The 11,858-nt window shown below is 47.3% G+C and overlaps 1 protein-coding gene across 1 annotated transcript; it reads right to left on the bottom strand.

Annotated features, from left to right (window-relative positions):
• LOC133386500 (tyrosine-protein phosphatase non-receptor type substrate 1-like) lies at positions 1-11,633 on the bottom strand. Its single transcript, XM_061630157.1, has 4 exons — positions 11,345-11,633; positions 9,933-10,163; positions 4,090-4,413; positions 1-191 (listed from the first exon to the last, which is right to left on the bottom strand). The coding sequence occupies exons 1-4, from the start codon at positions 11,631-11,633 to the stop codon at positions 91-93; spliced, it is 945 nt and encodes a 314-aa protein (XP_061486141.1). The 3' UTR covers positions 1-90.
• Between the last annotated feature and the right edge of the window lie 225 nt (positions 11,634-11,858).

The following is an 11,858-nucleotide window of genomic DNA, read 5'->3' as shown; positions in this document are numbered from 1 at the left end:
TCTGATCATAACATTCTCGCCCACTGGGGCAAATTAAGGACCTCACTTTCAGTCACGCCCAACTGTATGTTATAGAGCAATCTTGTTGTGCTATTTTCTCAGGAAAAGGTACAGGAGAAAGAAGGAACCTACTATCTTACTCAGGATGAGTCCAATCCAGAGAGCACAGCTGGAGAACAGATGTTGTTGACCTGTTAGGAGAGAATGGCAGATCAGCTAATGCTGTTCATTATCCACAATAATAAGTTTATTTTCCAGGAAACAATCTTTAACTGCCTGGCAATGCTTTTGATGCAAAACCAGAAATAAAATAATATTCGGTGGCTCTCTACAAAAATACTTTGGAGAAGAGGCCACCCCTTTTTTCTTGGAGTGTGGGGTTGAGAATCAGCTCTCAGCTTCGAACAGCCTCGTTTTGATGACTTAGGGCTCCCCTAGACAACTTGTTTATCCAGCGTTTATCCTGATTTGCTTGCAGGCTGTTTACATGTCTTCCTGTTAGTCATTCATTTATCTCACATTTTTCAATGTATTTTCCCAAACTCCAAAAACATCCAGGGTTTTTTTCCATGTGGATTTGTTGTGACAGAGCCCTATCATAATATGATTATAAATATTAAAATTGATATCCCACTCTTCCTCCTGAACAATGCCCAGGGTGGTAAACATTTTAACAACAAAAAAGCATGCTAAAAATAATTTAAAAACATTCTAAAAATAGTTACAGTTAAAACATTCTGAAAACAGTTGCAGATAAAAGCATTCTTTCATCTAGTGATCTCCAGATTGCCAAGAACAGTCGCCTTCAGCCATCAAATCCCTGAGGAAACAGGAATGTTCTCAAATTCCTCCTAAAAGTCAATAATGATGGAGACAGACACACCTCACCATGGAGGACATTCTACAAACGGAGACCCACCAGCGAAAAGGCCCTGTCACAGGTCATTGCCAAACAGGCAGCTGCCTTACCTGCGGATTGCGGGGTCTAAGATGGTTGATACTGGGGAAGGTTCTCTTTTAGGTAATCCACTTTAAATGCCCAAACCTAAAGTTCCAGTATGCACTTAACTCCCTCCCAGAAAATATTGATAATCTGGGAGCACCCTTGGAAAAAGGACCACTCTAAGGAGAACAGGAAGGATGGCAAGGACTTGGGTTCACTATGGTAGAGGAGCTACTGGCTGGTGGCAAGGAGAGCTGATAAATTTGCTTGAACCTCAATTCCAAGCAAAGCAAAGGGGGATAAGATGAGGAAAAGTATTGAAGTCTGAATGTAATGTTACAGCTACATGACAAAAGAATCAGAAAAGCAGCAAGTGGACAGAGAAGGCCATCCTCTTGAGTGGAGGCTAGCAGCTGATCCAGTGTGCAAAAGAGACCACAGTTGCACTGACGACACACTAGCTGTAGATATACTTCACACTTGCAGAAGTTGGCATTAGGTGGTAGAAACTGACGGGTTTCCCGAATCAGATTTGGTTCCCTGCTTACCTTCTATGCAAAGATTCTAACTAAGTGTGTTATTCTTAATTGTGCTAGTGCAGGAGTCGCTAACATGATACCTGTGAGTCACCAGCGTGCCCACCAGTAGCTCCTGTGGTGCTCGCAAAGGGTCTCAGCCAATATCCCCTCAGACATCTACAACGTACGACGGACTGGTTGCTCTTTCTGATCAGTTCTCATTTGTACTGGCTCAGCCTCCCCTACACTGAACACACCCACATTTCATTGGGTGCCGGGACTGGCCACCCAGCCTCCCTCCCTTTCTGGTGCGAAGAGTTCCTCACTGTGGCTGATATAGGTACATTGACGGGGAGCATGCACGCACCATTTTGTCCTGTCTCCTTTTCTGCTCTTTCGGCTGTGGCAGCCACACACTCCACAGGACCCTTTTGTGTTGTGCAATGTTCCCACAGAAGCCATTTTGTGACTGGCATCCACGGCTCGTTCTCAAATGCCACATGTAGCCACTGGCCCCAAAAGGTTGGCAACCCCTGTGGTAAGCAGTAATCCTTCCCTGCAGACCCAAAAGTGTTGACTGCTCAGCTGGCTCAGTTCTGCCTCAAGACTTTTTGGGTAGAATCATAGAATAGTAGAGTTGGAAGGGGCCTATAAGGCCATCAAGTCCAACCCCCTCCTCAATGCAGGAATCCAAAGCTGCATACCTCTGAGGAGATCTGCCTAATTGTTTACCCCCCTGGGGGTGGGAGCAGAAGGTCCAGCTCTACTCAGCTCTTGTATTTTGTTCCCACCCCAAGGGGTGGGGGTAACAATTAGGCAGATCTGCTCAGAGGTATGCAGCTACTTCCTCTGCAGCTCTGCCAGTATCTCCACCCAGGCCCTCTGCTTTGCTGTTTCCATTTGCAAACTGTTTGTACATTTTCCCAGGAACAGGAAGACCAAGGCTGGAGAGCAGCAGTTGACTTGCAGGGAAAAGACAGTGGATCAGGTGGTGAGAGACATCAGCGGCAACTTCTCTACACAAAAATCCAGATCCAACAACATCAGGATGTGTTCAAGGGTTAACATCAGAGCATAAGAAGATTCCTCTGAGAAGCCTACAAGCAAGGCAGGAATGCAACAGCATTCTCCCCCCCCCTTGTGAATCTCAGCAACTGGTATACCGCCTCCAGTACTGAGTTCTGAACTTCTGATAACGTCCACTGAGCTCTGTACAAGCCAGAACTTCCCCCTTTGTGTCCATGTCAGGGAGGGCTCGCTTTGTGCAACCTTCCTTCTGCCCACAGCCTTCCTTGATGCAGAGCTGAATAGGTGGGTTCTCTTGTCTGCATGGAGCTCTGCATCAACGCCCTGTGGAGCTCGGGATTGTCCCCAAAGCAGTGACTATGGAAATGGTTGCCTCAGTGGAACATTGCACTGTTGCAAAAATTGTGGCAGCTATGCACTTGTTGGCTGACCCTGAGATAACCTTCAGAGGATTTCCATGAAGAAGGAACCACGACTCAGCGATAAGCCCAAGGGTGGGGTGTTTTTTTGCAGCTCACACGTGCACCAGTGGTGGGTGGTACCCTTTGGGACTAGTGGTGCGGAAGGCAGGGAGGCCAGAGCCAATGACAGCAGAGCCAACTCATTCTAGTTTTGCCTCCATCCTCCTCCTCCCTGCTGAGTTCTACAAAGAGCAACGCTGAGACTAAGGAGGGGGAAGCAGGGAGGCCAGGCCATCACCTCCTGAACTGGTTGTAAGTGGGAAGGCACGCAGGTGGGGCTGGCTGAGGGCTTTGGTGAGGCACTGCCCCACTTGCCTTCATCGACCAACCTCCACTGGTTCAATCCGCATCATAAAAGAATCTCTAGTAGCTTGACTACTACTACACACACACACACAACAACAATAACACAACCAGTACAAGGTGGCTTCATACAAAGATCATTAGTCATTTTGGGAAGGCCCCAAAGCACACTGGGAAAGTACATATGTGCCGTACACGAGGTCCAGGCTCATTCCCCAGCATCTGCAGAAAAGTACTTCTTCATGCCACACATAATTAATTTAAGGAATCTGTGGCCACAAAATGTTGGAAAGGCCAGTAGCTCAGATGGCTTCAAAGGGGGAGTAGACAAATTCATGAAAGCAAGAAGGCCTAGCTGTGGCTACTAGCCATGATGGCTAGATAGACCCTCCATGTCAAGAGGCAGTGTGCCTCTGAATACCAGCAACTGGAATGTGATAACAGTGGGGGGGCTATCGACCTCCGTGCTCTTCCTGTGGACGTCCCAGAAACATCTGTTCGGCACTGTGGGCAACAGGGCATTAGATTAAATCAGCCATCCAGATGTTTTGGACAACAACCCCCATCAGCCCATGGTCAGCGAGTTGTTGTCCAAAACTTCTGGAGGGCACCATGTCGGTGAAGGCTGGAGTGGATGGACCTCTGGTACAATACAGCAGGGTTTTTTTTACATCCTTATTCCCTGCTAACGAGATCTCTAGTAGGTGGTTTGGAAAACCCGTGGAGATCTTCAGAGTGAATAGGCAATGCTCAGCTAGATGGGCCAATGGTCTGACTCAGTAGTAGGCAATTTCACATCTATCCAGAGGCTTCTGGAAAAAAATAGATTCAGGCTTACCTGGTTCAGATGAGCTATTTATGATGTTCAGTGCTGCAGATCTGCTAACTGAGGGCTGGGAATTGTGCACAACCCGGCAGGTGAACACATCTGAGTTCCTCTGATTTGTTGCTGTCACTTCCAAGGAACTGCTAAGGGAGAAGGTCCCATCCTGATTCTGGTTCATGAGAACTGATGCCTCTAGATAGGTTTCCTTCCCGTTCTCCAACCAGGCCAAGGTTGTGTCATTGGGATAAAAGCCTTCTGCAGTACAGGTGATCGTCACAGTGGCATTCAGCTGGACAGGTGAGGGTGGGTCCATTTTCAGCCACACCTTGGGTGGAACTGAGCAGACAAAGCCAAACGTTAAAATCAGGACTTTACATGCTCTGTGGCTTTAAGAAAAGTGAAAACTACTTCCAGAAGGAGTGCAAATACTGGGCTGAGAAAGACCCTTGCAAATCCAGCAAATTTTGCACGATTCATTTATTTAGTACTATTTTGCTTCTATTTACTTAAGAGAGGGACAAATTAATGGAGGCCCCTGAAGACCCACATCATCACTGCCAGAAACCTTTTCCCAGTAATCCCTGTGGCTTCTGAGATTTCACCTACCGCTACCCACATATTTCTGGCACATCTTCTCAATCACAATAGAAACTTCCTTTCACCTCATACAACCTGTTTGTGAGGAATGAAGGGATGCATGCAGCCCGGATGCAGACCCTGTGGACGTATACTCTCCTTTTCTTATGGAAACGCTCATGTCCTGAAACACTCAGATTTTTGCTAGAATAAATTATTTTATCAACAGTGGAACTATATGAAGCAATAATCCTTCCTGCTGTCTGCTATGGAGGTTAGAAGGCTCCCTGAAATGCTGCATTAGTGGAGGGGCAGCCAACATGGAGCCCTCCAGTTGCTTGGGACTATAACTCCCATCATCCCTGATCATTGGCCATGTCGGTTGGAGCTGAAGGGAGTTGTAGTCCAACATCTGGAGGGCATCAGGTTGGCAAAGTCCATATAGCCCACTCCTATAGATGATGATGATAATAATTAGATTGATTCCCTTCCCACAAGGTCCCAAGGCAGGCCACAATAATATAAAAGTTTTGGAGTGCGTTGTCACCAGTATGCTGATGACACGCAGCTCTACTTCTCCTTTTCATCTTCCTCAGGTGAGGCGGTCAATGTGCTGAACCGTTGCCTGGACGCGACAATGGACTGGATGAGAACTAACAAGCTGAGACTCAATCCTGATAAGACTGAGATGCTGTTGGTGGATGGTTTTTCCAATCAGATGGTGGATACATTTCCTGTCCTGGATGGGGTTACACTCCCCCTAAAGGAACAGGTTCGTAGTCTGGGAGTCGTTCTAGACTCTTCCCTGTCACTTGAGGCTCATGTAGCCTCGGTGGCACGGAATGCGTTCTACCAACTTCGATTGGTAGCCCAGCTACGTCCCTACCTGAGTAAGGAGGATCTTACATCAGTAGTACATGCTCTGGTAACCTCACGTTTGGATTACTGTAATGCGCTCTACGTAGGGCTACCTCTGAAGACGGTTCGGAAGCTACAGCTGGTGCAAAATGCGGCGGCCAGACTGCTAACAAGAAAGAAGCGGTCTGAGCATATAACACCTGTTTTGGCCCGCTTGCACTGGCTTCCAATATGCTTCCGGGCCAAATTCAAAGTGTTGGTATTAACCTATAAAGCCTTATACGGCGCGGGACCTCGATATCTGTCGGAACGCCTCTCCCGCTATGAACCGGCTCGTACACTACGGTCTGCTACGAAGGCCCTCCTCCGGGTCCCGACTCATAGGGAGGCGCGGAGGGCAGTGACAAGATCAAGGGCCTTCTCAGTGGTGGCCCCCGAACTATGGAATAGTCTCCCCGAGGAGGTTCACCTGGCGCCGACACTATCATCCTTTCGGCGCCAGGTTAAAACCTTTCTCTACTCCGAGGCATTTTAATTTTTTGTTAATGATTGTAATGTTTGTAATTTGATTTTAGCCTTTGCTGTTTTTAGATTGTGAAATTTGATTTTAGACTGATGTTTTTGTATTATATTGTATTTTATTGTATCTATGTTCACCGCCCAGAGAGCTATTGCTAGTTGGGCGGTATATAAGTTTTAAAAATAAATAAATAATATAATAAATAAAATGCAACATTACAAGCAGTTTGAAACACATTGCAATCACAACTAGAGTGGGTCCCAAAATCCCAGATGGAGGTCGGCTGTTATCAAAGGTGCTATGGACTTTGAAGAAGCATGAATATAGGGCAAACGGGACAAATGAGCTAAGCGGAAGGCATGTCAAACAAATCCTCATCGCGACCATCTTCCATCTGGAAACCTATGTCCTCACTGTGGGAGGCTGTGTGGATCCAGAATTGGCCTCCACAGTCACTTACGGACCCACCGTTAAAGACCTTATCTTCGAAGACAATCTTACTCGGCCATGAGTGATCGCCAATGAATGACATAATCTATTACCTGTCCTTCACCCAGAGGTCTCAGGGTGGGTAAAATATAGCACTTCAATCTTTATTAATACGGTCAAAAGACCAGCAATAAAATATAGCACTGAAAACAATTTAAAACAACTGCAAATCACAAAATAGAGTGGCTCCTAAACTATACGTCCCAGGTGTCAAAGATCAGGGTGACGAGGTGTGTCTTCAGCATTTGCCTAAAACTGTACAATGAAGTTGCCAGACGCACCTCAGTGGGGAGGGAGTTCTACAGCTTCGGGGCCACCACAGAGAATGTCCTTCTCCTAGGCCACCCCTCCCCCCACTGAGCTTCTGAGGACGGCCGAATATCCAAAGGACCTCCTCTCCTGATCTCTTCACCTGAGAGTATCTGCAGGGAAGGACGTGGTCTTTCAGATATATGGGGCCTGAGTCGTTTAGGACTTTAAACACTAACTTGAGCACCTTAAACTGGGCCCAGAAATGAACTGGCAACCAATGCAGCTGTTTTAAAAGAGGGGTTGTATGAGATCTGAAAGCAACCCCAGCCAATAATCTGGCTGCTGCATGTTGGACCAGCTGAAGCTTCCGAGTTGCCTTCAAGGGCAGCCCCACGTAGAGCGCATTGCAACAATCCAGTCTGGAAGTTACCAGAGCATGGAGCACTGTGGCCAAGTCCTCTCTGTCCAAAAAGGACTGAAGCTGGAAAAAGGCACTCCTAGCCACTGAGGCCACCTGAACCTCCAGTGACTATGTTGGATCCAGGAGTAGTCAATAGTTAAGTTTATTTATATACCGCATTTTCCACCAGTAGTTTGTGCTCAAAGTAGTTTACATAAAGAAACAGTCCAAATACTGCAGCTTAACAACAATACATAATTAAAAGAGCAATCACTTAAAAAATCATATAATATACATCAAAATGTAAATGAGCATAAAGCTCAAGCCAAAATATAAAAGAACAATCTCCAAAGCGGATATAACAATCTCTTCTATGCTCCCTCCGCACCATCTGCCTCAGCCCCAAAGGCAACACAACTGTGAAAGGATTCTCCAAGACCACATCCGAGATTACCTCTGCCAGCTCTCTTAGGAAGGTTGTACTGCAGCAGGATAGGCTGTACGCTAACAACATCCCTGTTCTGTCTCACTGGCCCAACGCCACAAAGAATCCCTCCAACCCAGACACAGCGCGGACTGGTCTCCTGGTGAGGGAGATGGGATTTTTATGGTTGATTGTAACTCCCCCTCCCCGTCCTTCTGACCTGGAATGGTGCTGCACCAAGTACCCAGGAGGACACAGCTAGGTTAGCACCTGGCCACCGAACTCATCCGCCCAGGTCTCAGTTATACACACCAAGTCTGCCCCCTCACCCACAATCAAATCATGGATGATCACGGTTCTATCGTAGGCAGCTCTGGCATTTAACAAGGCCACCACAAGGCCAGGGGGTCAGCTGACTGGCATCCCCAAATTTTGGGGCAACCAGAATGATCAAGGGGATGGAGCGACTCCCTTACGAGGAAAGGTTGCAGCATTTGGGGCTTTTTAGTTTAGAGAAAAGGCGGGTCAGAGGAGACATGATAGAAGTGTATAAAATTATGCATGGCATTGAGAAAGTGGATAGAGAAAAGTTCTTCTCCCTCTCTCATAATACTAGAACTCGTGGACATTCAAAGAAGCTGAATGTTGGAAGATTCAGGACAGACAAAAGGAAGTACTTCTTTACTCAGCGCATAGTTAAACTCTGGAATTTGCTCCCACAAGATGCAGTAATGGCCACCAGCTTGGACGGCTTTAAAAGAAGATTAGACAAATTCATGGAGGACAGGGCTATCAATGGCTACTAGCCATGATGGCTGTGCTGTGCCACCCTAGTCAGAGGCAGCATGCTTCTGAAAACCAGTTGCCGGAAGCCTCAGGAGGGGAGAGTGTTCTTGCACTCGGGTCCTGCTTGCGGGCTTCCCCCAGGCACCTGGTTGGCCACTGTGAGAACAGGATGCTGGACTAGATGGGCCACTGGCCTGATCCAGCAGGCTCTTCTTATGTTCTTATGTTCTTATGAAATCCAGCAGGTGAACCTGAGGGGGCAAGGGCTTTGATGTAGCTAGCCCTCCTTCACTTCCCTGTATACCTTTGCCCACCACATCTCCCCTTACCTACCATCACAACAATGGCCATCCCATTCCCATCCTCACCCCCCCCCACCCCTGGCCAAGACACATGCTTTCCTGACCCACCTCTAGAAAATAAAGGAGTACAGCAGAGGTTAGTGGCAGGGAACATCAAATTGGGAGACAGTCAAGCAAACAGAACTGTCAGGCAAGGCTCACACCCAGCTCTTACCTGGGATAAAAACTCACAACTCCCCCCCCCCCACAAGAAGGGCACAGTTTCATGCTGGATTGGACTGTCACTCCAGGGGCACGAAACAACTTTCCACCAACACACACCACTCCAGACCATTTCCAGTCTCTCACAACAATCCCCCCCTCCCCGGGTGGGGAAAAAAACAAAGAATCAACACCACACATAAAACCCTGCCCTATATACACCAGAACGGTGTAGTGGTTATGGTGTTGGACTACAACCTGGGAGACCAGGGTTCGAATCCCCACATAGCCATGAAGCTCACTGGGTGACCTTGGGCCAGTCACTGCCTCTCAGCCTCAGAGGGAGGCAATGGGAAACCCCCTCTGAATACCACCTACCATGAAAACCCTATTCATAGGGTCGCCATAAGTCGGGATCGACTTGAAGGCAGTCCATAAAACTAATTAAAAGGGGGTGAACTGTCACCCTTGTCCCACCTCAAAGATACAACTCAAAGAGGAAATGCCCTTTGGTGTCACCCCTTTGACACCACCTGCTGTCTGTGGCAGGCTTTGTTTATATCCTTCCCTTCCCCAGCATGACTGCAAGGTTTGCTGGTTTGGGGAGTGCCCTGGGCACTCAGGCAGATGGAATGCAGCCTCAGCGAAGCCTAATCCTGGTGTTAACTATCTCCCAAAAACATCAGCCTCTTGGAGGCAGCTGCTTCTGCAATGGGTGGGGAGCTTTGTGTTAAGCTCTGTTCCTCTCCCAACTCTTCTCATCTCAGCTAGTGGCCTCCATCCCATTCACCTCTTTTTGCTACATAAAGTGTCAAAGGCCAGGGTAAAAAGGTGTGTCTTTAGCATACAACAAAAGCTGTATAATAGAGGGAGGGAGGGAGGGAATTCCACAACTTAGGGGGTGCCACAGAGAGTGCCCTCTCCTGGACCGTCACCTCCACCCAAGCTGCTGAGGGTGAAGGAGCTACCAGAAGAGCCCTCCTCCTCTCCAGATCCTAACAGCCCAGAGCATCTGTAGGGAAGGAGGCAGCCTTCGAAGTCACTTACCTCGTAGTGCAGTGCCAAGGCTAAAAGCCTGTCTCAAGGGATTCTGCAAAGAGCTGTGTCTTATCCAGCAGACAAGCTGGGAGTTCACATCCTTCTCCGAAAGCAGTACTTTGGCAGAACTCAGGACTTCATAGGAATCATACCCTTTTTCTGGGAGTACGCGACACTCTGAGGCTGAGACTCTTCTCTCTTTCTTATACCAGTACACACTGACGCTTGAATCAGGGAACCCTTTTGAACGGCAACAGAAAGGCACGGAGGCTCCTGGTTCCATTCTACCTGCAGGGCCAATGATGGAAGGCCTGACTGCAGGAAAAAGTGTAGATGAGTGTTTCCAGCAGCTTCCAATTAATTGGTTGTTAGTTTTTAAAATGATTACTTAATGATTTTGAATAAAAGTCCTTATAATCCGGACTCCACCAACACTGCACCTTCCAGATGCTTTGAACTACAACTCCCACCAGCCCATGGCCAGGGTATAAAACATCTGGAAGAGACCAGGTTAGTGAAGGCTGTTCTAAGTATACAAGCATATACCCCTGATATAAATAAGCCTGGATATGGTGCACTTTGAACCCACTGTGAGGCAGTTACCTTACATTTCAAGATGTACTGCCAAAGAGGACGGCATAGTAAAAAAATAGAAAAAAATGGAAAAAGTTGTTCACCTATAATAGGCTATCTAATAAATATGGAAATGGACTGCCTTCAAGTCAATCCCGACTTATGGCGACCCTACGAATAGGGTTTTCATGGTAAGCTGTATTCAGAGGGGTTTCCCATTGCCTTCCTGCGAGGCTGAGAGGCAGTGACTGGCCCAAGGGCACCCAGTGAGCTTCATGGCTGTGTGGGGATTCGAACCCTGGTCTCCCAGGTCATAGTCCAACACTCTAACCACTAGGCCACACTGGCTCTCAGGCTATCTATGGCAACTGAAAAGTGTTTTTCATTTACTAGATAGACTGTTATGCCATTTCCCCACCTTTCCATACACATTGTATGTCCTTATGGCTTTTACAGGTTGGCTTAGTTTAACGTCTGGGACTGAAAAGTGTTTGGTCACTTTAGGTTGCGGAGCTGCGTCTACTCCGTTTAATTTCTGGTGTTGAAAAGGCTGCTCTTCTTTTTTGTCAAATTTTGTACATAAGGATATTTTTAGTAAAATGTGCAGGCTTTGCATATTGCCCTTTGGACTGTAAACTGCCCTGGGATCATAACTGAGGGAGGGTTGCTTAGAAGCTAAATAAATGACGTGCCCTACGGAGACTGAAGGGAGTTGTAGCATAAAACATCCGGAGGGAATCTGATCTGGGGAAAGCTGGTCCTTTCTGGTCCTTTCCCCACTTAGCATTTAAGACAAGCAAGGCACGTTCTTTTCCCGATAGAAGAAAAAAATGTGTCTTGTCACTTACCAATCACAGACACCACAGTGCCTTTCCCATTATTTTTCAGAACAAGGAATTCCAGAGTACAAAAATAGGTCCCAGCATCCTGGCGTTGAATGTTGGGGATGAGGATGGAGAAGTCTGTCTGTGAGCCAGGATTGACTCTTTTTGCCCGGTAATTGGTTCCTGTACCCTCGTAAACAAGAGTTTGGGGTTCCTTGTACCATTTTATGGTACTAAGGAACAGCAACTGTGTCACCAGCGTGCAGGAGAGTGTGATGCTCTCTCCAACGGATGCAGACAGAAACTTCGGCATCTGCAGAACTGTCCTGCTCGTTTTGCCTGTGGGCATATCATAGAGTTTCATTTCCTCCCCAGACTCTGCTGTCACGATCCCTTTGGGATTTAAAACATTTTTAATCACCTTCGAGGCAGCCTTCAAGCTCCAGTTAAAAACAATGGAAAAACGATGCCAACAGCAGGCCTACGCAGCTAAATAAAATATTTCGATTAACCTGACACTTCAATGGCATCTTTGTAC

The sequence above is a fragment of the Rhineura floridana genome, chromosome 6, assembly GCF_030035675.1.
Source record: "Rhineura floridana isolate rRhiFlo1 chromosome 6, rRhiFlo1.hap2, whole genome shotgun sequence".
Taxonomy (NCBI): domain Eukaryota; kingdom Metazoa; phylum Chordata; class Lepidosauria; order Squamata; family Rhineuridae; genus Rhineura; species Rhineura floridana.
The sequence above is the reverse complement of the archived record's forward strand: the minus strand, read 5'-3'. Positions and strand labels throughout refer to the sequence as shown.

Bases quoted from the DNA above. Each gene is read 5' to 3' on its own strand.
- LOC133386500 (XM_061630157.1), bottom strand. From the start codon at position 11,633: ATGCCGAAGTTTCTGTCTGCATCCGTTGGAGAGAGCATCACACTCTCC. The intron at 10,164-11,344 runs GTAAGTGACAAG...GCCGTTCAAAAG, and splicing joins CACTGTGGTGTCTGTGATTG to GGTTCCCTGATTCAAGCGTC. The intron at 4,414-9,932 runs GTAAGTGACTTC...TTGTCTGCTCAG, and splicing joins CCTTGGCACTGCACTACGAG to TTCCACCCAAGGTGTGGCTG.